The sequence below is a fragment of the Coffea arabica genome, chromosome 5c, assembly GCF_036785885.1.
Source record: "Coffea arabica cultivar ET-39 chromosome 5c, Coffea Arabica ET-39 HiFi, whole genome shotgun sequence".
Taxonomy (NCBI): Eukaryota; Viridiplantae; Streptophyta; class Magnoliopsida; order Gentianales; family Rubiaceae; genus Coffea; species Coffea arabica.
Window position 1 is genome coordinate 34812351 of NC_092319.1, and position 25581 is coordinate 34837931.

Sequence of the window (25581 nt, forward strand, 5' to 3'; positions counted from 1 at the left end):
TTCTCCCTCCTAATCCTCCTAATTCTTTCTCCGATTCCTTCTGTGAAATTCTTCAACTGACACCATTAATCCATCAACATTTTGGATTGATTTCTAGATTACAAACTTGTCAGATTGTACCAATGGAAGATAACATCATCTATCAACTCTTGGAAGATCAAATCCAGAGAGGTGATTTGAATATGGATGAATTGGAGGGACAAATTGAATTACAAGCTCAAAGATTCCACGATCAGTTAGTTGCAAAAGGAAATAAAGACTATCGCGAATTGGATGTGTCAATGTACAAATGCAATGTTATACTTTGGGTACTCAGTCATAAACTAGGGTTCACACTAGAAAAGCATCAAAGGATTATTGGGAAAATGGGACAGCCTCTTGCATCCAATCAAGGTAGGGAAATAGTTGAAGAATCTGTAGTAGGCATTGAAGGGGCTTTTGAGAATCAAATTCTTGAAGAAACAGAGGAATCAAATTCCAAGGAGGTCCATTTTTCAACATCTACCCCAATCAAGAAATTGACTGATGCACATTCGGCAACGGTAGAAACAAAAAAGTTTGAAGTCCTCCGTGGTGAAATGGAAGAAAATCTAGAAGGTGGCTATGGTTTTGCAATTGAAGAACACCACTTGTTTGGTGAAATTTCAAAGCTTCATTCTTCGGCCATTTCAATTCAAGGGGAGTTGGAACATTCAATGTTGAGCAATGAAAGAGAATTAGAATTCAAGAATCAACTTCTTGAAATTGAGATCAATAATTTCAATTAGATGTTGATTGAGGGAAAATTTGGTATCATTTGTTTCCCACAATTTTCAAGTACTGACTTGGTTATGTCTTCTAAGGGAAATTCTAAAAAAGTTAGAAAATATGATGAATCATATCTAGTTTGCCAAGTAATTGATAGTCAGATTTTGGTAAATGATGAAATGTCTATAGAAGAGAATGGTGACTATGGTGGGCTCCAAGCCTCGGAGATGGTTCATGGGAAAATAAATAGGACTAAGTTCTGTGATGGCCTAAATAGTAGTTCTGAATTAGATGTTGAGAAGTCCCAACTTGAAGCCAGCTTTGCTGACATTAAGATGTTTGGCAATGAAGCTTTTCATGAGGTCAAAAGAGATCAAACTCAAGGATTGTAGAAAGTGATTCATTTGTTGTTATTGAATCTGTTACGGGCTCCACTCTATTAGCTGATGTTGTAATTGGAAAATCAAGTTGGTATTGGAATGATAGAAGATTTTGGAGTGAAATTGTGTCTGGATTCAAGGGAAGTACTCTAGCAAAATGTTTCATTCTTGAATTTGTTGCTCCCAATTGAAACCAAATCAAGATCAAATCACTAGATTTTATTGATACTAATTCCAGGGGAATCAATCTTAGGAAAGTAATAGGAATATCATCATGTGAGCGGGAACTTTCTAATTTGCATAAACAGGAACAAGATATTCTTATTGAAGTTTATGGGCTGCCAAAGATTTTGATAGTTGCAAGAACTTGGCCTGTAGTAGGAAGTTCAATCCAGGGTTACAAACTTTTGGAACAGAGTTTTCCGTGCAATCCAGGAGACCAGGATTATCTACTACACTGCAACTTCCCAAATTGACCACAAGCCTTTAAAAAACAAAATGATGCAAGCTGCTCCCCATATTCTTTAGGCCAAGCCATTTAGTATCATTATTGATCTCAATCCTTGAGGACAAGGATTCTTATAAGGGGGAACTATTGTTATGAACTGAGTCTCATGAATGGTGATGGAGCTAATCATCTGATTAGCTACAATGATGATCAAATAAAAAGCAGCTGAAAGTTAGTTACTGCCAGCAAGCAAGAAGTTAATAGTTTGCTAGAATAATAATGTTAGTTAATAGAGGGAATTGAGTAGTGCTTGTTGCTAAATTTCAGCCCACTTTTTGTCAATGTTTTAAAAACCGGACCGTTAATTGAATTGGTAAAGTGAAAGGGTCGAGATTCAATCGGTCGGACCGATTCAATGAATTTTTTTAAAAAAATTTTATATAAATATATATATATGCACAAAATAAGACATGTAATGGACTAATTTAATATTTTATATGATGAAAAGTTTAGTATTTTTTAATAAGTTGGATTTTTAAAAATAATTTTTTTAAATTATAAGTTAAAACAAATAAATTTCATCTCAATTTCAATTATATCTAAATCCAACCCAAAAATATCACAATATTTTGAAATTATACAAAATTCACGTCTATGAGAATTTAGACATTGTGAACTTAAATTTTAATTTACGTTTTAGGATTTAGAGATTGCAATTTAAAAAAGAAAGTTTGGAATTCGAAGGAAGTCAAGAGAATCGAAAATAAAAATGTAAACTTGATAAGAAACAAAAAATGAGATAAAAGTGAGTGGTTGTGGCATTAAATAATTTGGGTTAAAGAAAAATAATTCTTTTTTAACTTTTTCAATTTAATGGACAAAAACAAAATAAAAGATGGAAGAAAACATCAATAAATTAAAAATAAAGAGGTTTGATAAAAAAAAAAGGAGTGATAAAAGAAAAGAGGATAGAGAGAAAGAGTTGAAGATTAAAAAGAAAGAGTCATGAGAGAATGAGATTTTGTAACAAAAATGGAAAAAAAATATGAATGTTTGTTTTATATAAATAACTTATCCAAAAAAACTAATAAGATGTGATGGTGCAACGGTTAATACATTGGTCTTCTATTACAAAAGGTCTTGATAGTTGCATTTTGCAAAACTTAAAAAAAAAAAAAAAGGAAATTTGAAAACCGGAAAACCGCCGGTTCAATTCAGTTCGGCGGTTTTCACGGTTCAACCGGATTTTGACCGGTTTTCTGCCAAAGTCAACAATGGCATAGAACCGGACCGGTGCCATAGCTGGTTCGCGGTTCAACCAATCGAACCTACCAGTCCAGTCCGATTTTCAAAACATTGCTTTTTGTATATAAATAGAGTATTGATTGTATCTGAGGCAGCAATGATTTGAGTTGTAATAACTTTTCCTCTCTGAAATAATAAAATCTTTCCATTCCCCCTCAACTTCTTCTCTGATTCTTTCCTCTTTCTTAATTCTCACCTCTTCTACTTTCTCCCTAAAATCTCTTTTCTGAACCAGATCATTCCAAAGAAATACAAGAGTTAGGATTGAAATTATGCTCAAAATATGGTGAAAACGATGAATGACCCAAAGTTAATGAACAGAATCAAAATCTGGAATTTTTCCTTCAAGATGAGCTCTAATTAACTCTCTATTGGTGCCAAACAGTTTTGAATTGGAATTGTTCCACGAATCGATATCAAATATATTTAACTCCTAGAAGACAAATTTCATGGAAATCAGTGATTTGCACAAGTGATCTTAGAATGGAACAGTGCATGACTAACTCCATTAGACTTTACTTAATTTGCACAAAAGAAGAAACACTAAACAAAGTAAAGGTAAGTTTGTTAGAAAAACAATAAGCTCTCACATTCTCAGTCAAAATTAGCTCAGTTGATTTTGAACTCATCTCATTAGAATTTTTCATCTCTTTTCCTAACTCAATGCCCTCAGTTTTTACCTCATGTTCAAGTTCTACAATATTACTCACACTCTCATGTATTACAATAATTTTCTCGCATACTTTCCCAACTAGTTCATGACCAGAATCTAATTTAGATGCGACTTCAAGATTTTCAATCGCATGTTCATTGCTCGACTTCAACTCATTGTCAACCTCCTCAACAAATAGTTTAATAGAATGAGATACTCCTTTGTTAGGAATAGACTCAGTTACCTCCTCCTTAGAAGACTCACATTGATGGCATCTATTTGACTCCATTTGATTTTGGCATAAAAGATGTTGATGTGTCTCCCAAAATGACTCCTCATGCAATGGTTCAACTCTAGGTTTAGGCCTAGGAGATGTTGAATGAACCTTCTTATCGCTTCTTGAATAAGTTGACTTTGAAGAGGTAGATTATATGAAACTAAATCATGTAGAACCCCTCCCCCTGACATCCTTGTTCACTATGTGGTCAAGGCGTCTATGAAGAGGCTCAAAAGCTTCATGCAAAATTTGCTTAAGTTCACCCGTCATATCTTCCATGTTAAGATGAAAATCAACTTGTTGGCAACTCCTTACACCTTGGTTTGACATTGTGAGGTAACCTGCAACAATGGTTAGTGGAGTAAAAGAAATTCATCACGCATTCCCTTAGTATTTACACTCAATACCAGTGTTTTCACTCAACATACTCTAAAGATCTCACCACTCTTTCAAGTCCTTGTTAACAATCCTTGAGACAATATGAACTGCTCACAATTGATCAAGATGGCTCAATAATTCAATTAACACAGTGGCAGTGGTTATGAGTTCAAGACCATAGATTGGATTGAGTCAATGAGACTTGACTTAAAAAATTTGGAAATTTCGTAACACTCGATAAACGGGAGTTTTCCATCATGTATTTGTGGCTGGAACTACTAGAATTTATGAACTAAAGCTACTAGAGTAAAAAATGAAAATAATGACATAAGAAATCTAGGAAATCAACTCAAACAAGGCTGGAAATTTTTGACTCTTCGAAGGAAAACCTTGAATTTGACACTTTGAAGAGAAATCTGGAATTTTTGGTGTCAAACTTAGGATCTAAACCACTATAACTTGGACGTGGTTTCTGGACTTTCAAGGATGGATTTTACAGATAAAACTACTAGAAAAAGAACCTGGCTATTGACACAAAAATTCTGGTGTGAACCAACACAAGAATAAGTTGGCTTGAAGTTACTCGGTTCTAGTTCTTGATGTGCACAACCTGGAAAATTTTGTTGGACTAATTTATCTTGGAGAATATAGATTTAACACCCTTTTCCCACTGTTGCAAGGATTTCAAAGCTAGCTTCAATGAATTTTCTAAGAAGTAATTGGTTTAAAGGCTGTCGGGCTCACTAGGACAAATTAGAATGGGATTTGGATTCTTTGATGTGGCTGTTTTGTTGTTTTATTGTTTCAACCAATTCAAGAACTCCTCAACACGAATGAAGCTCAAGTTCTGGAAGCTTTAGGAATCAAATTCGTGGCTGTGATGATTTTTTTCTTTTATACACAACAGCCAAGAACTTCGAGAAATAAGGAACTTGCTGCTGGAATTTTCTTTGCAGCTTTGAATGTTCAAGACTTCAGTTCCCAAAAACCCAGAAAACTTCAAGATTCTGATCAAGAACATATGTAGATGTTTCCAAAATCAAGAAACAACAAAAATTTGATGAATTAGCCCCCCAAACAGCTCACAATCCCTTGGTTTAAACAAGGCAGTTTTAGAGTGGGACAAAGTTTCAAAATTCGAGTCTACAACTTCAAGAATCTCAAGAATGTGTTTCAAATAATCAAGAACTTCAAGAATTGTTGAAGTTTTAACTCAAGTTCCAAGAAATTTTTGCAAGGTCTGTCCACTTTTATCACAATTCTAGAATCACTGACAAAACAATCAAGAACCCTAGGACACAACTTCGGATTCCTTAAGAAGACACAACTTGTAACTTGTTTCCAAGAACTAATGACTGGTACGTTGTTTTCTTGACTCAAACTCCCATGAAATCATGAAACAACATTCACACAAGGTGCTGGAAACAAGAAACAAAGATAATCAACAAAACTAAAACAGACAGAAACAAGAAACATGAAACCCTAATCTTGATACGCGACTAAAAGAAACCAACGGCTGGAATCTTTTTTTGTCAATTTTTTTTCTGGAATGATTGCCATGAAATAAGATACAAATTAACATGAAATTTCTAGACAAAAACCAACAAGAAACAATGACTAAAACTTTGGATGGATTGCACAAGAAACAAACTTGATGAACAACAAGATACCAGATACGACGAATATGAACCCTAGCGATTCTTAGAGACAGCAATGGATTATTGTTTTCTTTTTTTGAATTGGGTAAGGTTTGGTAGAAGAACAAAAAGTAAAAAATAAGAAAAAAAAAAAGGATATTAACCTAGATCAAGAGTTGAAACTCTGATACCAATTGACGTGAACCCGATTCTCCAAGGACCGCTCGAGAAAAAATCGAATCGATCAGACAGTGAAAGGATCTATCTTGATCAGGCTATGGATACAAAAGATAGATTTTAAACCAATCAAAGACAGTTCAAGATTGCTTATAAGGGTAGGAAGGCACCACAATTCAACGCGATCTTAAATTGATAAGCCAAAACTTGAATAAAAGAGACGCGACTCACTTTGTATTAAGGGAGTTCACAAAGGAACAATAAAGAAATGAACTCTTAATTTACTTTCACAAATCGTCTTCTTTTTCATGATGCCTTTTATAGGCTTACAAGACTCAACTCCTAACTTAATTAGAATTAAGACTTAACTAGACTAAACCTAATTCGGCTAAGCAAAAACTAACTCTAATTCGGCTCCAACATTGGTCCACATGACCTAGTCGTGTAGTTCACTAACTAATTACTCACTAACCACGGACCACAAAAAAATTAAAAAACATAAAACATAACCAATCCATGACTCTTAACTAGGTCTTAAGCCATGGTCCCATCGTCCTTACTTAAGTCTTGCACTTGTTTTTAATTCTATTCATTGGATCCCAACGAACCATGAGTGGATTTTGAAATAAGGCACGAGCAGCTCTTAGGACTTGTATCATTTGCACTTTCTTTAGCTAGTTGATTTAGTTCTTGAAATTTTGGATGTGAATTCCTTTAGCCATTTGTTGCGTGCAAGATGTTCGATGAAATGCTTATGTAAAGTTGAATTATATTTACATAATATTTTTGGTGCTGCTGCCTACCCTTTAACTTGCTTAGAGAGAGGTGAAAAAAACTGTTGTTATTGAATATTAGATCCATAATCTACTTATCACGGTAGTGAATGCAAGAACACGTATTGTGAACTAAAGAAATAGTAAGGAGTGCTATATAACTTCACAACCTTTTAAGTTTTGGAGGCCAAAAAGTTTTGAAGTCATGAAGATTCTTTTTGTATTTTGGGTTTCTATTTTGGTAGTAGTTTGGGTTTTCTGTTTTGGATTGAAACTATTAAGGAATTGACATTTCAAGAAAAATTATTGGTTGATTTTGCTTGCTTTAAAATTTTTTTATTTATTCTTTTGCAATGGACTTACACTCATTTTGACTAGCGACGCCAACCACAAAAAAAGAACATGAAAGCATTTCAGAGGGAAAAGGAAAAGAAGTCAAACTCACCCGGCATAGATGTGAATAGGGGTGCAAACGAGTCGAGCTCGAGTCGAGCTTTGGCTAATCGAGCCGAGCTCGAGTCGAGCTTTGGCTAATCGAGCCGAGCTCGAGTTAATTTTGTGAAACTCGAACTCGAGCTCGAGCTCGACAAGCTCAAAATATCAAGCACGAGCTCGAGCTCGAGTCAAATTCGAGTTGAGCTCGAGCTCGAGCTTAAAAAATAAAAAAATAATTATTATTATTTTATTTTTAAAAAATAAAAAATAATTATTTATTTTTAAAAATGAATAAAATAATAATTTTTTTAATAAATAATAAAATATTAGGGATATATATGTAATTTTACTATTAAAATAAAAAATCAAAAAAATGTATAATTGAGCTCGCGAGCTGCTCGCAAGCCAACGAGTTTAATGTTTTTGAGCTCGAGCTCGAACTCGAGATCGACTTAATTAGCTCGAGCTCGACTCGAACTCGATATTGACGAGCTCGAGTCGAGCTCGTATTCGAGCCGCTCGCGAGCCGATTGCGAGCGGCTCGATTCGCGAAACACCCCTAGATGTGAATGAGACAGTGAGGTAACTTACTCCAAATTTAGTCATGGTGTCTTGGTTATTTCTTATTTTGAGCATTATCCTACCATTGTTGGGTTTTTTTTTTGGGTTCCTTGTTTTGGTATCCATGCTGTAGACACCAAAATTTTGTTATTTTTCTTTATTTTATTCCATTTTTTTTAGTTTTTAGTTCATTTTACTTAAATTTTATTTATTTTGTTTCATTTTCTTGAGAAAATTATTTTTACTTATTTTTAGAAAATTAGAAAAAAAAAAAAGAAAAGAAAAGAAATAACAAAATCAGTTTTCTAAAAAAAAAAAACTGTTTCACGCGTGTGTGCAATCAATACAGAAACGGAAATTGCAAAGACCATTTTTGGCCTTCAATTCCACTCGGTTTTGTTTTTTCCTTTTCCCCAACCCTTTGCCAACTCATCTCCTTTATCTTTATCAAGATTTTTCTAGAAGAAATGCCATCTAATGGCTCAAAATTTTGAGAAAATACCATCCTTCATCCTCACCTTTGAGGTAAGGATTGTGGGATTTTTGTTGCCTATAAAAAGGCTCATAAACGCGGCCAAGACAGTGGGGTAGAGAAGAGGGGTGGCGGAGAGATCAAAAGGAGAGAAAAACAGCAAAGAAAGAGAGAAAACGAGAGAAAAGAGGAAGAAAAAGTGCAGGAAAAATCTTTTAGAAAAACTGAGCCAGGGTTGGTGATTCAGTCACTTTCCCTGCTTCATTCCGATGCCCCCAGAGCTTCTCGTGGGAAGATTTCTTTTTCTGGAAAATCTACGTTGATCGAGGAGAAGATTTTGTGTTGGAATTTTTTAGAAAAAACCTCTGCAACATCTCCAAATCCGGGCTTGAACCTGTTGTTACCTTTATCATTCTTAAAGTTTCTGCAACAAAGTTCCTGGCTTCCAGATTTGAGCTTTGAATTCCACTTTTCTCAATTTCTCTGTGTGTTTTCCTTTGCTTGCTGCAATCCACAAAGAAAAAATCTTTAACTCATCAAAAGAGAACCTTTTCTCAGATTATGCTTTCATGGATTTATAGTACGGGTTCTATGTTTTTGTTGGGTCTGATACATCTGGTTTGAATAGAAGATGACAAAATTTTGGAAGTAAATGTGGGTGTGTAAGCTCTGTGGTTCGCAATCAAAGTTAACCCATGGATAAAAGCCGGTTGCTTTTCTTTCTACTTGTGAATCTAAAGGAAGAGGGGATTTTGAGCCTTTAATTTCATGTTTTTCTGTTATTTTCTTGTTGAATTGGGATTCTTGTTGGGGTTTAGCTAATAAATTCAGGGATTCTGTTTGAGTTTTGCATGAATACTTGTGTTGAATAAGCTGCTAAGAAAACTGCAGCAAGGAAGCTTCCGAATTTGCAGAAAGGAGAAAGCTTCTTCGTACAAGGCTGCATGAAAGCTTCTGAAATTATCGTTTTGGCCCCTTAACTTTTAGTTAATTCTAATATGGCCCAAAAATTGGAAAAATCAATCAATTTTACCCTTTTAAAATGCAATTTTTTTCTTATATTTTGAGCATGTTTTTTGATAGATTAGTTCTGGATTTTAGGACATAATTATAGTTAAGTAATTTTTAGTTGATATCTTTTCTCATGTTAGGTCTTAATAAAAACAGGTTGGTTTGGGTAGAAGGTTATTTTGTTTGGGTTTAGGGTAATGGGTTGTTGGTTTATTTTTTCAGGGTTTTTGGCTTGGACTTGAGAATGAAAGCCCATGCAATGTTATTGAGCTGATTTGGTAAAAGGAGTAGGCTTGGCCTATTATTTTTCTTAGGGCTTTCGGTCGGGCCATGTGGCCTTTGGCCCAAAGAAATGCTGAAAATGGTCCAATGGCCTTCTGCTCAAGTAATCTGGTAACGAAATTTCAAATTAGTCCCTATATCTTTCAATCATTATATTATGGCCCTAAAAACTTTAGCTTTATTTCTATTAGGTCCCTATTTTTAATTTCAATTTGGTCCCTAAACTTTATTTTTATTTCATTTTAACCCTAAAATTTTTAATAATTATAATTTGACCTCTAAAACTTTCTTAATTTTTGTAATTAAGTCCCTAATAGTTTTGATTTCTTAAATATAAGTTACCTTTCTTCTTTAATTGTTAATTCTACTTCATTTAAGTGCTTTAATTTGTAGATTTCATGATTATTTCTATTTATTTATAATTAAATTGGTGCCTGAATTATTTTATTGATTTTGGAGCATAATTATGGCAAATTTCACCCCCATTGAACCACAACTTCGAGAGAGGTAATCTCTTTTATTATTTTAAATTCCTTTATGTGCTCCAATGTGTTTTATGTGCAATTGCATGTTTTGAATTTTTTTCTTTTATTCGTTATTATTCATTTTTATTCATTTTAAGTTTCATTTGTTTTATTTAATTTTGATAATTATTTGTGAGGCATTTAACGCCAAATTATAATAGATAGGAGTTCAAGACATGTATTTAGTTAGGCTATGTAATAGATAGGTTTTAATTTTGCCAAAATGTAATTAGTTAGATAAATGTAATAGTTAGGTTATTATTATTCTAATTCCCCCCCTAGATTGTAGTTAGAACCCCGAATGTAATAATTAGGCTTTTATTTGCGTCTATTTGTTTGTATGCTTGCATGCTTGTGTGTTTATGTGTTTATTCGCTTTCTTTAGGGCCTTTGCATCTAGATATCATGCCTACGTGTTATGTGCATTTATGTGTTTACTTGGTTTAATTATACTTTATATGATTTATTTAGTTATAACAAATGCATGACGTCACCACACTAGTCCAACACTAGTTGTGATTTTTCCCCCCGATTACTCACTAGTCCAACGCTAGTGAAAACTTATAAACATGAATTAGTTCAATGCTAGATCCTTGGGAACCGTCTACGCGCTAAATCATGTTTGCGTGACAATCGTTACATTTCATGCATATTTTTTATTTTTTAGGATCCTTACCATTTTGCATGATATTTCTTCTATATGTATATCTCTTATCCCTATGTGCGAAATATAACATTTAGATTTGCATTCCATTTTAGGAAATTAGACATAGGTTAGTTCATTTGTTTGACTAGAATTTGGAGACTTGCCCTTCAAATATGAGAAATAGACGAGTATGACTTCTTAGCTTTAACACGCTCGTATCTCCTCTATAAAAAAGAAAATTGAGTCACAAATATAAGTCCCCATACCCGTTATGTTGCATTCCTCTTTTAGGTCACGTATACTTATATATTATAATTTTTCTTTTCTTCGAGTCTCACTCTTTACATATTCGTGACATTTTTTAAGAATCAGTTTGGGCATCACAATTAATGTGATTTGTACCAATTAAACTTTGAAAAATATTTTGACCCTCCTGATATCCATTAGGTTTAGATTTCTTAACGGATCTTCTGTCTCACATTCTGTGCCACTCTCTGTGCCACTTTTTATTATATTGCTATTTCTCCTTTACAAACATCATGTTTTAATTCTTTTTTATTTCCTTATGATCCAATAACTATTAATTGAGTAATACACAAAATTTAACAAAGTCATAAAGTCAAAATGCATAAAAAATGAGATTTTTATGAATTTTCTGCTGTATTTTTTAATTTTCTATTATATATTAGCTTTTTGAAACTGTTGTATTTATTTTTTATTCAATTAATAGTTATTAGATCATAAAGAAATAAAAAGGAATTAAAACATGATGTTTGTGAATGAGAAATAGCAATATAATAAAAAGTGGGACAGAGAGTGGCACAGGGTGTGGGACAGAAGATCCGTTGCGGATTTCTTAACGGCCAACGAAATGTAGTTTCCTATTTACGTAAATGAACTAGTTCGCAAAAATATTTGGGGGAGGTCATAATGTTATTATATATATATATATATATATATACGTATGTATATATGAAAGTAGCTATTTTAATTAGAATTATTTTTCACTTCTACGTGGCATGTTTAATTGAAAAGAATTAATGGATTATAAGTCACTTGGGTTTTCCTTATATTAAATCCTAATTGGATTATATTATATGTTTAAAAATTATTTCTAATTTTAAAATAACTTTTAAAAAATAACTAATCTTATTTTAAAGATATTATTTTAAAAAACAACTAATCTTATCTTATTCTATCAAATTATTACATATAGAACTCTAGTAAAACCTTTTTCAAATCATAATTATTGAAATCTTATATATCCCAAATTACTTCCTTAATCACAATTATTGAAATCTTACATATTCTAAATTACTTCCTTTCATTACCACACCGTTGATTAATATTCAAATTGTTCATCATTTCTTCCCTTAATTTTGAATTAATTTAGTGTAAAAATGAAAATTAACTGTTGCACTAATAGATTTACCAATATTGTTGGAAACTGAATATTTATTGATGAAGAAAAATGAATTGCTAGATTTTTTCTACTTAATTAAATATAAATATATAGTTCTAGATTTATGATTATTATAAAAATTTAAATTATCTAAAAGAATATATGTAAAAAAATCTACCAAATTTTTGATATAGGATACATGATTTAATTTATACTATCATATTATAGTGAAAGTATGTAAACAAATTTTTAAAAATTAGTAAATAATTGAACATTTAGAATACATTAATTTTTTAAAGTTAATGCAGATGAACATGTAGAATTGTTATTAACTTTTATATTTAAATTATTTATATTTATATAAATTCATAATAATTTAAAAAAAAAAGACCGTCGGGCAAAATTCTAGTTGATATTTTAAGACGCAAAATGCTAATCGCAATTAGTTCAAGGTCCAAAGCAGTGCAATTAACGGCCCCTTAATTAAACTTCTCACAGACTAACGAGACGATTGGAAGATTGCTTCACTGAACCCTTTGCAATTTCTTTCTCCTTCAAAGCCTCAACTCTGTATCTTCTTGAACAGAAATTCATAAATGCAGTTCAAAATTTTTGAGTAATTAGAAAAAAGGGATAAGGGTAAGGATGAGTATAGTTCCAAAGGAGACGATTGAAGTCACTGCGCAAAGCATTGGGATAAACAACTTGTCCCCAGATGCTGCCCTTGCTCTTGCTCCTGATGTCGAATACCGCTTGCGCGAAATCATGCAGGTCTTTTTCCTTAAATTTGTTTTCTGGGCTTCACTTTTTTGTATAGTTTTTGTTTTATTTTTCTGCCTAATTAGGAATTTAAGCTGTATATGGCATGAAGATGTTGTGGGTGTCTCTGTTTCTGCTGCATGGAAATGTTGGGAAAAGTTGGGAATAATGAAAAGGAAAGAAAAGAGGAAATGACTGATTAATATCTGAAGAAGTTTCTTGCACTTTTTTTTTTTAATTTTTATTTACATGTGTGTTAATTTAGAGAAAACTAGTCGTGTTTGATTAAATATGTTATTGATTTTGATGCGCTTTCTGCATTTAAATTTCTGATTTTGGGTTGTTAATCATTTTTTTGACGTCAATTGTATGCAAAATATAAGCTTTGTTACAATAGGTTAGTGACTAGAATTCTTGACTGAGAAATCATGGACTGTAGATGTGTAAGTAGATTACATACGTTAATATGCAGAGACCTACAAATAAACAAGATTTGTGTATTGTGCGAGATGCAAGAAGGAAGAAAGAGATGACGTTTAGGTTTTCACTGAATTTGTGGCCTTTTTTCTTTTAATGACTGTAGTAGAAGAGATGCTACCATGTTACTGAATTTATGGGGATGACAAAGCAAGGAAAGTAAAGCTTGTTGATGGTAGAAAACAAAGCTGTCAATACTGCAAATGGAGGGAAAACCAAGTTTTGGTGCTTAAGGAAATGTGCTGGCCTGTGCTGCTGATCCTTTCTCATTTTTTGTCATTTCTTCCATTTCCTTTTCTCCCATGTATAATGTTGACATGGCTATACCAACATGACAGATAAACCACTACCGTGTTCCTTTGCTGCTAGTTGAAAACTGTGAATGTATTAAAGAGTCGATTCACGGGCTCTAGGGAAAAATGGCATGAAGCAAATGTCCTATTACCCTTCTATCTCTTTCTGGTTCACCTTACTCATTAAGCATGGTGAATTGGACCCCATCATATAAATCACTACTGTAGAGTTTAATATAATCTTTTATGATACTTTTGCCATTTGATGTGCATATTCTGAGGCACATCTCCATTTGTAGACATCCACTTGATATGTGTCTCGCAATAGATCAAACTCCTTGATAATGTAAAAGATTTGTGTTTTCTTCCCTCCCTTTTCTTGATGGATGACCGGTTGTTGTGCTGCTCATTGGAGTTTGTGCATGCATGAACCTACATAATGATTTTGTCTGGTAGTTTTCTAATGGGTATGAAAGAGGTTTGTATAGCCTATTCTTTAAAACATTCTAGTGGTCATACTGGTGAAATGCAACAAGTTGCAAAATGGTGACAGGCATGAGTTGGTGGGGAGAAATGTCCAGTAAAGCTAGTGATGACTTTTTTGTTTATGAGCAAATGATAGGCGAAGTATACCCTAGATTGGTTTCATTCTGTGTTTTTTGGGTTGTGAACTGAAGTATGGCCCTGACTTTACTTATTCATGTGAGGCCTTTCGAAGTTGAAGAATGTGTTTCAGTGAAATCTAAATGTGCTTCTTGTCATGTAATTGAAGGAAGCTATCAAATGCATGCGCCATTCCAAGAGAAATTTGTTGACAACGGAAGATGTTGATAGTGCACTCAGATTACGGAATGTTGAGGTAGTTTCCATCCTCAGTACATCTATGATAGTGGAATAATAATTTTAGCTTGTCATATATTCATCAACATTGTGGTTTATGACTTGTTCAATTCTTGCCAATTATTCATAAGATTTTAGTATCTCATTCAGAACCTGATCTAACTTGATTTGCATGGTTCTACTTCTAGAGTGAATGATTACTTATTCCAGTATATTTTGTCATTATATTTGATCAAAAGTATTATAGAGAAGTTTACTACTGAGTATTAATTTTGTACTTGCCTTCTTAGTAGCTCTTTTGTGTTTGAGGAGTACTGCAGTATATATTTGGGGTTCTAGATTTACTTCCACCCTTTATAGACAATTGGTTTTCTTTCTATCCTGTCATCCTTTGTCTTTATTTAATTGAAGATTTTTCTAATTTTTTTCCAGCAGGGAAGGGATGGGATTTAAGAAGTGGGGAGGGGGAAGGGGGATTTGAACCCAGAACCTATAGGTTCTGAGGCCTCATCCTTAGCCACTAGACCAAGGCCTTCTCGGCATTTAATTGAAGATATTCATGTTGTCTAATTTGGTAATTGATTTGTTGTTTGTAGGAGTAACCTGGGAAACAATAAAAATTAAGAAGGATCAATGTGCACACTGGATTGTGTTTGTATGTCTCTCTCATCGGTTGTGTATCTATTGGCTTGTGCCAGTGAGATTGAGAGGAGTATATAGACAATTATAAAAAGAATAGGTCTGTTGATGTGGCTGTTGGTATGCATGAGTTATGAATCTTCAAAAGAAGATCACAATGTAAAGGAACTGTGAGAACCGAATTCTGTTAAAGTACCAGGCAAGTGAAGAATATTCGTGGTTAGATTTAGAGTGTATCAGGTTGGTTCTTGATGTCTCTAAGATGCATATGTATGTAGGTTAGACAAGTCCTTTAAATAGATCATGCTTTGATATTTGGCCACTTAGTTCTCGAGTTTATGTTAGTGATTTCTTTGATGAATTAGAGCATCTGGTTTTAATAATTGAAGAGTTTTAGCAAAAAATTCAGCTTTGCATGGACATGATATGTGCTAGTTCTTTTTATCTCACATCCATCTGATTTTTATTGGTAGTTGTCATACTCATTTAATTTGCTGAGACATATGATGCACTTTTGCAAGACGGAAATAGTTGGCGATCGAGTAATTACCACAGGCTCAAGTTTGGTAGACTATACATGAAAAGCACACTCATAAAAGTGAGGCAAGGTTGATGAGACCTTTGGGGTCATTGAGAAATTAAAATGAAAAGAGGGTTCTACTACGCTGGTTATATTTGCTGTACGATATTCATGCCATAGAAGATTCTCAAGGGGCTAAGAACTCTTCACACGGAGAGTTGCACAATGATGTGTTCCCAAAGTTACCAGGGATATCAACAAAATAGTGAATTGACAATTATTATTGGACAAAGGAATGTCTCATTAGCAATTTTAGATTGCTAAATATGGACATTAAAGTGGCAAACCTCATGTTAATGTGTGTCTTCCATAAAAAGTAACCAATGTAATTTATTCAACATTTTTGGAATGATTACCCTGAGTGTTAGCTGTCAGAATTACATATAGTGATAACTACTACACTTAAAGGCGGTCTCTAATACTTGATCATGGTAAAGTGAGTGTAAAGTTCTGTGTTTCATGCCAAATACCTAAGGATGTTTGTTTTCTTAATCTAGGCTGCTCACGTACTGGTAACATGGTTTAAGATTTTTGGGCTTTAGTCTAGCTTCAAAAGTTATTGGACCAATCCTGTCCTCTGGTTACAGTTGACATTTAAAGTGAATCTGGTGTGGGCAGTGACTGGGCGAGTGGTGTTGGCAAGCTATGTTGCTTGAGGGTTTAGGATAGGAGCCTATTCTAGAGCCCATATAAGTACCTCTACAATACTTACACAACCTAGTCCACTCTGGACATTCAATTGGCACTTGAGAGAGTGCAAAGGTCTTAAGAAGTGAATATAATATCTCATTCCCCACATTGGATTTCATAGGGATGTTTGACTGCTTAATAACCCCCTTGGTAGTAGGTTTTTGTTTTCAACTTAGTTTAAGGTTTTGTGGACAGCAGTTAGTTCAGCGGTTATTCATCTAGCTCTTAGCTCTGGGCATACAGCTATGATCTCTTTTATAATATGATCGTGATTTATGGTTTTTGAATGCATAGCATCTGCATAGTCTGAAAAAACCTAACTCTAGCTTCAAGTGGCAATCCAGATCCAGATTCAAAACGTTCCATGAACTGTAGCAATCTGGCAAATTATGACCTCCCGTTGATAGCAGACGATCAACTATTGACTAGATGATGCCTCCATTATGAGTTAAGGAGTAAAATAGTTAATTGGTTATGGAGATTCTGCAATGCTAGGAATTAATACAGAACAACACTATTGTAGATTGTTTGTGTGCGGACAACGAAAAAGAGTCAGTTAGTTCTATCATGATTTTCTTTTATCTTTATAAGAAAACATGCATAGCAATTATCAATAACATGAACAGAACAATATGGTTTGAGATTATAATTAGTAAACCTCTCAATTTTGATTTGGATCATGCAGCCAGCTAAACCTCAATGGAAGATGAAAATCGGATGCTGCTGCTTTTATGGTCCTAACCTCCTGCTATTCCTTAAAATATCAGCTGTACCACTATTTTGACGTCAGGACCTTCTACTCAGCTATCAAAATTGTCTTCATCGTGAAATCCACATTACCTTAGTAGGACTTGATAACATTTATTCATTTCCTAGCTTGGCTTTAATTCTAATTTTTTTTTAATGAATGGGAAGTTAAAGGAATTGGCCTTAGTACTTGTCCAGGACCGAGATAAATGTTGTAAATGATTTGGGTCTTCCGTCCCCAGATGCATGCATTAGCTTGATACACAATTAGGCATACTGGGCCAGATATTGATTAGTGGACAACATCTATATCTTCTGCTTTTACAGCAAGTCTTTACTCTAGCTTGTGGATGATATCATTGCTGCGTATAGTCTTTTAGGGAAGTGTGCTATCATGTTTACTCATGAGGTACAATTAGAAAAGTTGAGGGTCAGGAGTGGTAAACTTATCTAAATGTCATTTCATCAAATAAGTCATATTTTGATGTCCATTGAACACTTGAAATAGATCTTGTTAAACTTCATCTACACTGACTTGGTTCTGTACCATCCGTTTCGCATAGATCTAGTTACTAACTTCTAAATGATTAATCACTTACTATGAAAGTGACCCTTTATTGAAAGACTTGTCAATGCACAAAATATTGTTTTCATTTCAGCTATGTGACCATGTAATGCATTCCTTATCTGTTTGAATGCATGTGTCCTGACCGTGTAGCATTAGCACTATGCTGACACCATTACAGAGTTGTGATTCAGCATATTGCCCAACTGTATCTGTTGAAGCCTACAAGTTCTTTGTCTTCCATCATGGGCCCCTCCAACTCAATTCAATCAATCATATTGATTTACTAAAATGTTTTATTAATTCTATTAGTCCATGTAGTGAAGTTGAGAATCTTCAAATTTGGAGCTATTTAATGCGCGTGATATAAATGGTTCATTTGGTCTTTGTTGATAACAAAAGAGTGCTTAAGCTTTCGACTTTTGGATTCTCAGTTTCAAGTTATTGATACAATTCTTGTAAGGAGAAGTCTTATGGTCCTCTGAAATTGTATCTCTAGATAATTAGTGCCGATCTAGATTTCCATGGATTTCATTGAATCTAGAGTTCACATGATTTTTACTGCTCTACTAAATAATAAGTTTCAACGTTTTACTCAGCTGGAAGTTGGGTAGAGAACTTCGTGCAATGTATTCTGGCCAGTTTTCAAGCATCATTGATTTTAGTTTGGTTTTGTTTATTACTCTTTCCACAGCCAATTTATGGCTTTGCCTCTGGGGATCCTTTGCGGTTCAGAAGAGCACTTGGACACAGGGACTTGTTTTATGTTGATGACAAAGATGTGGATTTTAAAGATGTAAGCAGTCTCCTGATGTAAATTATTGAAATCCCTTTTACATGTTTCCTGGCGCGCTTATACTCTTTTAAACTGTATATTACTTGCATCTAGGTAATTGAAGCTCCGTTACCAAAAGCACCCTTGGATTGTTCTGTAGTTTGTCACTGGCTCGCTATTGAAGGTGTACAACCTGCTATTCCAGAAAATGCTCCAGTAGAAGGTCTCTGCCTTATATTGCAATAGTTTTTTCTTTTTCTATATTTACACTTTTACATTATTATGGGTTAGAGAAACTGTTTAGTCCATGTAAAGGTTGATGCTAATAAGGACTACATAAGCCATATGTTTCTCTTTAGCTAGAACTGCATCTCTGGTTAAAACCTGCTATTTCAGAAAATGCTCCAGTAGAAGGTCTGGCTTATATTGCAATAGTTTTTTCTTTTTCTATATTTACACTTTTTACATTATTATGGGTCAGAGAAACTGTATAGTCCATGTAAAGGTTGATGCTAATAAGGACTACATAAGCCGTATGTTTCTCTTTAGCTAGAACTGCATCTCTGGTTAAAACCTCCTTTAGGAAACATAAATGTCAGACCAGATATTTCTGAGTTAGCTAAGGCAGAGGAAGATATGCTGCAGCCATTGTATCAAAGCATTGTGCTTTCAGCCTGTACCCTTAACAAGGAATTCAATTCCCATGGGGTGCAAGAAGTGGAGGCATCTTTTGGCTGACCTAACATAATGAATGATCAGAGGAAGAGTCTAAAAACCAGAAAACTCAAGGCACAAATTGGAGTATCCTGATCTTAACATTTTCTCTGGTCAAACTGCTTTTTCTGATGCAGTTGTAGTTGATTCTGTGCATATGGCAATTTACATCTGAAAGCATCTAATGTTTGTCTCTATTCAAGTGTTTCACAATAATAAGCATCAGTTTGACCCACGGTTTAGCGTATCATTGGAAGTATATGCCTAAGCTTCAAAAATGATTTTCAATTAATTGGCAATCTAGGGGAGATCAAGGAAAAAGGCACCTTGTGTGACTCTTCCACTGATAATTTGGAGCATACAAGTAATTCTAGTCTTCAAGTTCTAGTTTGTACAACCACGGTGATAGTGCTTGCAGATATTTATATGTTTTTCATTTGCAGTTATTAGAGCTCCTTCTGAAACAAAACTGCCAGAGCAAAAAGAAGATGGACTTCCTGTTGACATAAGGTTACCCGTTAAACATGTCCTGTCTAGGGAGCTCCAGGTAGATCAAAGTTTTCTATGAAGCAATTTTGATATTTTCTCACTTTGAAGTTCTGTAATTGACCTTGCTTCTGAATTAATGCAGTTATATTTTGATAAAATCACTGAGCTTGTGGTTAGTAGGTCTGACTCGGTCCTTTTCAAGGAAGCTTTAGCAAGTTTGGCAACAGACTCTGGGCTTCATCCTTTGGTTCCTTATTTCACATGCTTCATTGCAGATGAGGTATTCTTGACATGCTCTTTCAGTGGAGCACTTTGAGAAAAGTCTATTACATCTCTTTTTATTTTATTTTATTTTATTTTTTCTGATTCTACTATGTTGTCAGGTTTCTCATGGTTTGAGCAACTTCCCTCTACTCTTTGCTTTGATGCGTCTTGTTTGGAGCCTACTTCAAAATCCTCATATACATATAGAACCTTATGTGAGTTTTTGCAGATATAGTTTCTTAACGCTTGTGTTCAAATTGATTGCTTATGATAAAATCATGGGAACATTTAATTTTCTCATCGTAAGTGTACTTGATTCATTTGCTAGTTTTGTTTATTATGATGTTCTGTTCTGGAAAGAGTGATGCCTTTGGATTGATTCAAAACTTGACTTTGATTTTGAAAGATGATGGATAAAACTATTTCTTGGGTGAAAGGGATTTAAACAAAACTCTGATATTTAGGTGGTACAAAAAGCCAGAGGAACCAAAGGACATAGGAATAGTGCACATAAGTGAGATGTTATCTACTGGAAACCAGTGAGTCTGCTTGGATCTAATGTTTTGAAAAGCATGTTTTTACCCACAAGATTTACAGCTACATCCCAAAAGGCACAGAAAAAATCCAAAAATACCCAAAAAAAATTCTACCACACTATCACCCCTTCAACTTCTGCCACTACCATCCTGCCCTCACCCCTCTCCTTCCACCACCGTCCCCACATCTGGGCAGCCCCTTTCCCCTTCTTCGCCCCCCCCTCCCCGGCGGGGGTGCCCCTCCTTCATTGGAGGAGGTGCTCAGGGTGGGGGACTGGGGGTGGCAGGTAGGGGACAAAAGTGGGGCTGTTTTTTTTTTTTTGGGGGGGGTGGGGGAGGGGGGAAGAGGGTGGAAATAGTGGGGAAGGTAGCGGCTGTTAAGGGGAGGTGAGAGTTCTTAAAAACAACCTGAAAAAATCTAATAACACTGCAACCAATATGTCTTTGAAACACAAAATCTTCAGTAAGGTTTTTCAAAAAACACAGAGGTATTGTTGTGATTCTTGGACTACTGAAATACTTTGGAAACTTGAGTAATTTAATGCTAGATTATTATTCATTTCTACAACTCAACATAATGTAGATATTTGTTATGCCCTTTGATTTCTGTCTATCTATTTACTGAGACTTTTGCTTCTTTTATTAGCTACACCAATTGATGCCATCAGTTGTCACCTGTCTTGTTGCCAAGAGGCTGGGGAATCGACTTGCAGATAACCACTGGGAACTTAGAGATTTTACTGCGACTGTAGTAGCCTCCATATGCAAACGGTGGGAAACACTTCTTTGAATTCTGCACCCTAATAATTCGATTGAGTTAGCATTCCTTATAACATTAATATCGTACGGATTTTCTAGAGGATTTCTCTGGAATGTACTTTTTAATTTAATTAGCTAGTGACAACATGAAAGGATCATGGTTAGAGTTTGGCAAGGAATACCCATATTGAAATCCTATTTTTCATTTGATGAGTGATGAGGTGACATCTAATATGCTTACTCCTTGCATTGAACCTTACTTTCTATGGTTTAGAAGATTCATCACCTCAAGATTGCTAGGTCTATGTCTTGGTAGCTGAAAAGAAGGATGAATTGCTTTAAAATATTAGCTACTTTCTAATGCTTTGGAATTCATATGCTTTTCAAAACTTCTAGATAATAAACATTAGATGTTTATCCAGTTGTGTTTGGATGACATTTGAACCTTGTGCTCTTTGAGCAGTGCTTATAAGTGATATTTCCAGTTTAACCAGGCTAATGGAACCTGCATGGAGACTTAAACCTAACAAGCATCATTATTGACCACGTGTTCATTGGAAAATACAGAATTCATAAATGACCAAAAGGTAATATGGAATGGATTGACTGAAGCTTTTTGAAGAAACTTGAGATTGAAAAGATGTCCTTGACAATAGTTATACAAGTTTTGGTTGACAAATGTAACTGATTTTATGTCAATGCTATTAGTATAGGTCACCTTTGCCTTCTACAAACTGAACTAAACCTCCATATGTGAATTGGAAATAGCCCACTCTTGAAACGTTGTGTGGTTGATGTTTTAATCTTTAAATTCATATGTTTTCAGGTTTTCCCATGTCTACAACAATCTTCAGACACGATTAACCAAGACTTTGCTCCATGCATTTTTGGATCCTAAACGAGCAATAACTCAACATTATGGTGCTATTCAAGGATTAGCTGCACTTGGACCCAATGTGGTATTCCTTTTTGTCATTTTCATGCACAAACACATTCCTTTCGTAGTTCTCTTCTTATACCCATCTTGCTACTAGCCCCATCTTTACTTCTTTTTCAGTAATTTCATTCCTCTGTGCTATGAACTTTCATGATACATTGGAGAAATTGGCTAATTTATGAAATTGAAGTATTATGGAGAAGGATAGATACAAAGCCTTTAATGGAAGAAGTCTCTTTCTTTAAACCCCAGCCAAAACTTTTGGCTTTAATGCTAAACTAAACTTAGAGAAATTCTATTGCTTATAAAGGTCTACTATTTAGTTTTACCTTGGTGCACTAAGAACTTCTTTTGAACTAAAATGACTTTATGCCAATCTTTTTATCCTGTAATATGCATGAAAAATAAAAGATGACAAGAAAGCCATCATATCCTGAATGGGACATTTGCTTGTCCAACTTCTGGCTTTCTCATCTTTGTAAGGAAAATTTCAACGAAAACCTTGGCAATGGCACGGTTGACAATTTAATTTCAGACAGAGTTCTTAGTTTTCACATGTTCACATAATTCACGATTCATGTTAGGTGAACAGTTAACTATTGACAAGTTTTCACATGTTCACATAATTCACGATTCATGTTAGGTGAACAGTTAACTATTGACAAGTTGCTGCTATCAGTAGACCCATCAAGATATCAGACCAAATTTTGGATGGGGCAGACTAAACTCAATGCAATAGAACTGAATACAATCTTCTTCAATATGTTTTGCTTGGGTGTTCTTTCCTTTTTCTCCTGTCATGATGTAGTCTCAGCAATTTATTGTATTCACATAAATATGGATAACTGGAACTAGATTTACTTTCTTTAAATTGAATGTCTGTAAGTTTCAATTTACTATGTATAAGTTCAAGTAAAACTCAGTTTAGCCTTCCAATGGTTTTTCATTGTGTGATTTCAACTGTCTATGGTGTTAACTAGTACAGTTTTGTACCTTCTGGAAACACAGTTTTCAGAGGGATGATTAAGACAAAATTAAAAGATAGATGGCATTCTGTTTGTAGATCTAAATTGAGTATAGTGGCTCGAATTAGGTATGGTAAATCTAGGAGATTTGTTTTCACTACCATATATCTGTCTTGTATATGCAGATTCTTCATACATGTATAAATTTTTTTCTGCTTTTGATATATATATATATATATATATATGTTTTTGAAGCTTATTTTGTTTTTCTTATAATACCAACATCTCCTTTATACTGGGTTGAATCCTGGTTTTACATTGAAATACATATATAAGAAGAAAGATATTATATTCCAACCACACAGAGGACAATTCATGAAGTTTGTTACTGCATCCTCGTAATGTAGAAATGATTAGCTTGGTTACATGAGGAGACAATGAGGGACTGCTATTCTGCATTTTTCCCAAGAAAATGTAGGATGACCAGATAAATACTTCCATATAAGTTATTTGTGGTTTCTATGTTAAGTTTTATAATTTCGGTCAGTCCACAATTGGTCATACTTCTCAACTTTTGATAGGTCCGCCTTCTTGTCGTGCCAAACCTGGAGACCTATCTGAGACTTCTTGAGCCAGAGATGCTTCTTGAAAAGCAGAAAAATGAAATGAAAAGACATGAAGCATGGCGTGTTTATGGGGCGTTGCTGGTTTGTATCAATAAAATAGTTGTGTTGCTTTCTCTAGCACCCTTGAGAAAGCTAGTTTACATAGTTGCTTTCTCCAGTCTGCTGCAGGTCAAAGCATATATGACAGGCTGAAGATGTTTCCATCCATGCCATCACCTCCTGCAAGCACTGTGTGGAAAACGAATTTCAGGATCATACATTCATGTTCAGCCAGTAAGTCTCTTTGTATGTTTGAGTTGTGTGCTTTGCAAGTTTAGTGTTCCTGTTGTTTGAAGACCTCCATAAATCTTACTTGTATAAGGTGCGCAGCCATTTGTTTGACTAACCTTACATCTTGAAGCCAAGTTGTATTCTGCTCAAGGGAGAGGCCAAAAGTTTTTCACTTTAGATTTTAACGTGTCCTTCTTATTTCCTTAGTAGCCAGCATTCCCATTGAAATTTGCTACAAGTCATCAATAACCTGCACAGTGAGAGTATCATTTTAATCATGAATTGCCGTAATAAATAATGTTTTACTTTGTATCTTGATTCATTTTATGGCTCTGCTTGACTGATAACTGTGATTTAGAGCACTTGTACTTCACTAACTACAATGTTATCTACATTTTCTTACAATAGCGCTTAATTCTGTTCTTATCATGACTTTTATCTTTCTTAAATTATGAAGATAAACGTAGGACACCTGCAGATCTATTAGAGGAGCAGCCACCTGCTAAGAAAATGGGAAATGATGGTGCCTTGGTCCCATTATCGAACAACTCTTCTGATATGGAAACTGACAAGGATCCCGCTGCTTTAGGCGATTCCAGTGCAGGCCGATCATCTCCTAAAGATATTAGGGAGAGTCTCTCAGAGAGAAGACAAAAAAGAGATCAGTTAGAAAAGCGTATTTTGAGGACACCAGCTTTGCTTAATCAGGCTTGGAAAGATGACTTAGATTCTGGACGTCTTCTCCTGTTATTGTTTGAATTATTTGGAGAAAGCATTTTTCCCTTTATCCCATCACCTGAAATGGCATTCTTTTTGTAATATTTGATTCTTGGGGCTAACTACATTTCTTTCCTGTAGGACAGTCATCCAATGTAAAGATAAACATCTGCAGTAAAATGAGGAATTAGCTTTTAGACTTTAGCAGCTTTTTTGCCTGAAGTCATCTATCTTCTGTCAGTAATGAACAAGTGAAAGAGCTGATGAGCAGTGGCAGATCGGATAACAGTGGTAAAACTGAGCTTGTAAGACCAATAGAATAGTAAAGTCGATCCTAGTTCGATTTTGGCTCTGGAAAGCCATTTTCATGACCCAGCCAATAAATGGTAATAATGAAGAGAAAAAAGTTTATGGAATAATAGGTGAAAATTGTTTTGCTGCAAAAGTTGCGTGATCATACAACATTACAAATTATATTGCACACTAATTTTTTTTCTGAGACGATAACTATTGTATAATCTAATCTATCATATATCAGAACGAGGGGACGGACTTAAGGAGGTTTAGAGATAATTCGGAGGGGATTGAATCATGATCGGACTTTTTCAGCAAAGTCACTTTTAATGTGGTAATTGGTGAGAGGCAAGTTTTGAATCGTTGTCTCTCAACCTTAAGTTTTAATGCTTTGGTGGTGGTCATCAACTCAAAGGCTCGTGGTTTATCAACCTTAAGTTTATTAATGTTTTGGTGGTAGCCATCAACTCAAAGGCTCGTGATTTATAATTACACACTAATTGACATTGTGAAAAGACGAGTATAATTTTGCACAGCT

The 25581-nt window shown here is 34.5% G+C and overlaps 1 protein-coding gene across 1 annotated transcript; it reads left to right on the plus strand.

Moving 5' to 3' along the window:
* The first annotated feature begins 12612 nt into the window (after positions 1 to 12612).
* Positions 12613 to 24953, plus strand: LOC113688866 (transcription initiation factor TFIID subunit 6). Its single transcript, XM_027206674.2, has 12 exons — positions 12613 to 12878; positions 14409 to 14495; positions 18392 to 18493; positions 18587 to 18695; positions 19630 to 19733; positions 19818 to 19955; positions 20059 to 20154; positions 21122 to 21246; positions 22061 to 22193; positions 23718 to 23843; positions 23921 to 24035; positions 24490 to 24953. Exons 1-12 carry the CDS (start codon positions 12753 to 12755, stop codon positions 24849 to 24851), a joined length of 1623 nt encoding a protein of 540 aa, XP_027062475.1. The 5' UTR covers positions 12613 to 12752; the 3' UTR covers positions 24852 to 24953.
* The last annotated feature ends 628 nt before the right edge of the window (positions 24954 to 25581 follow it).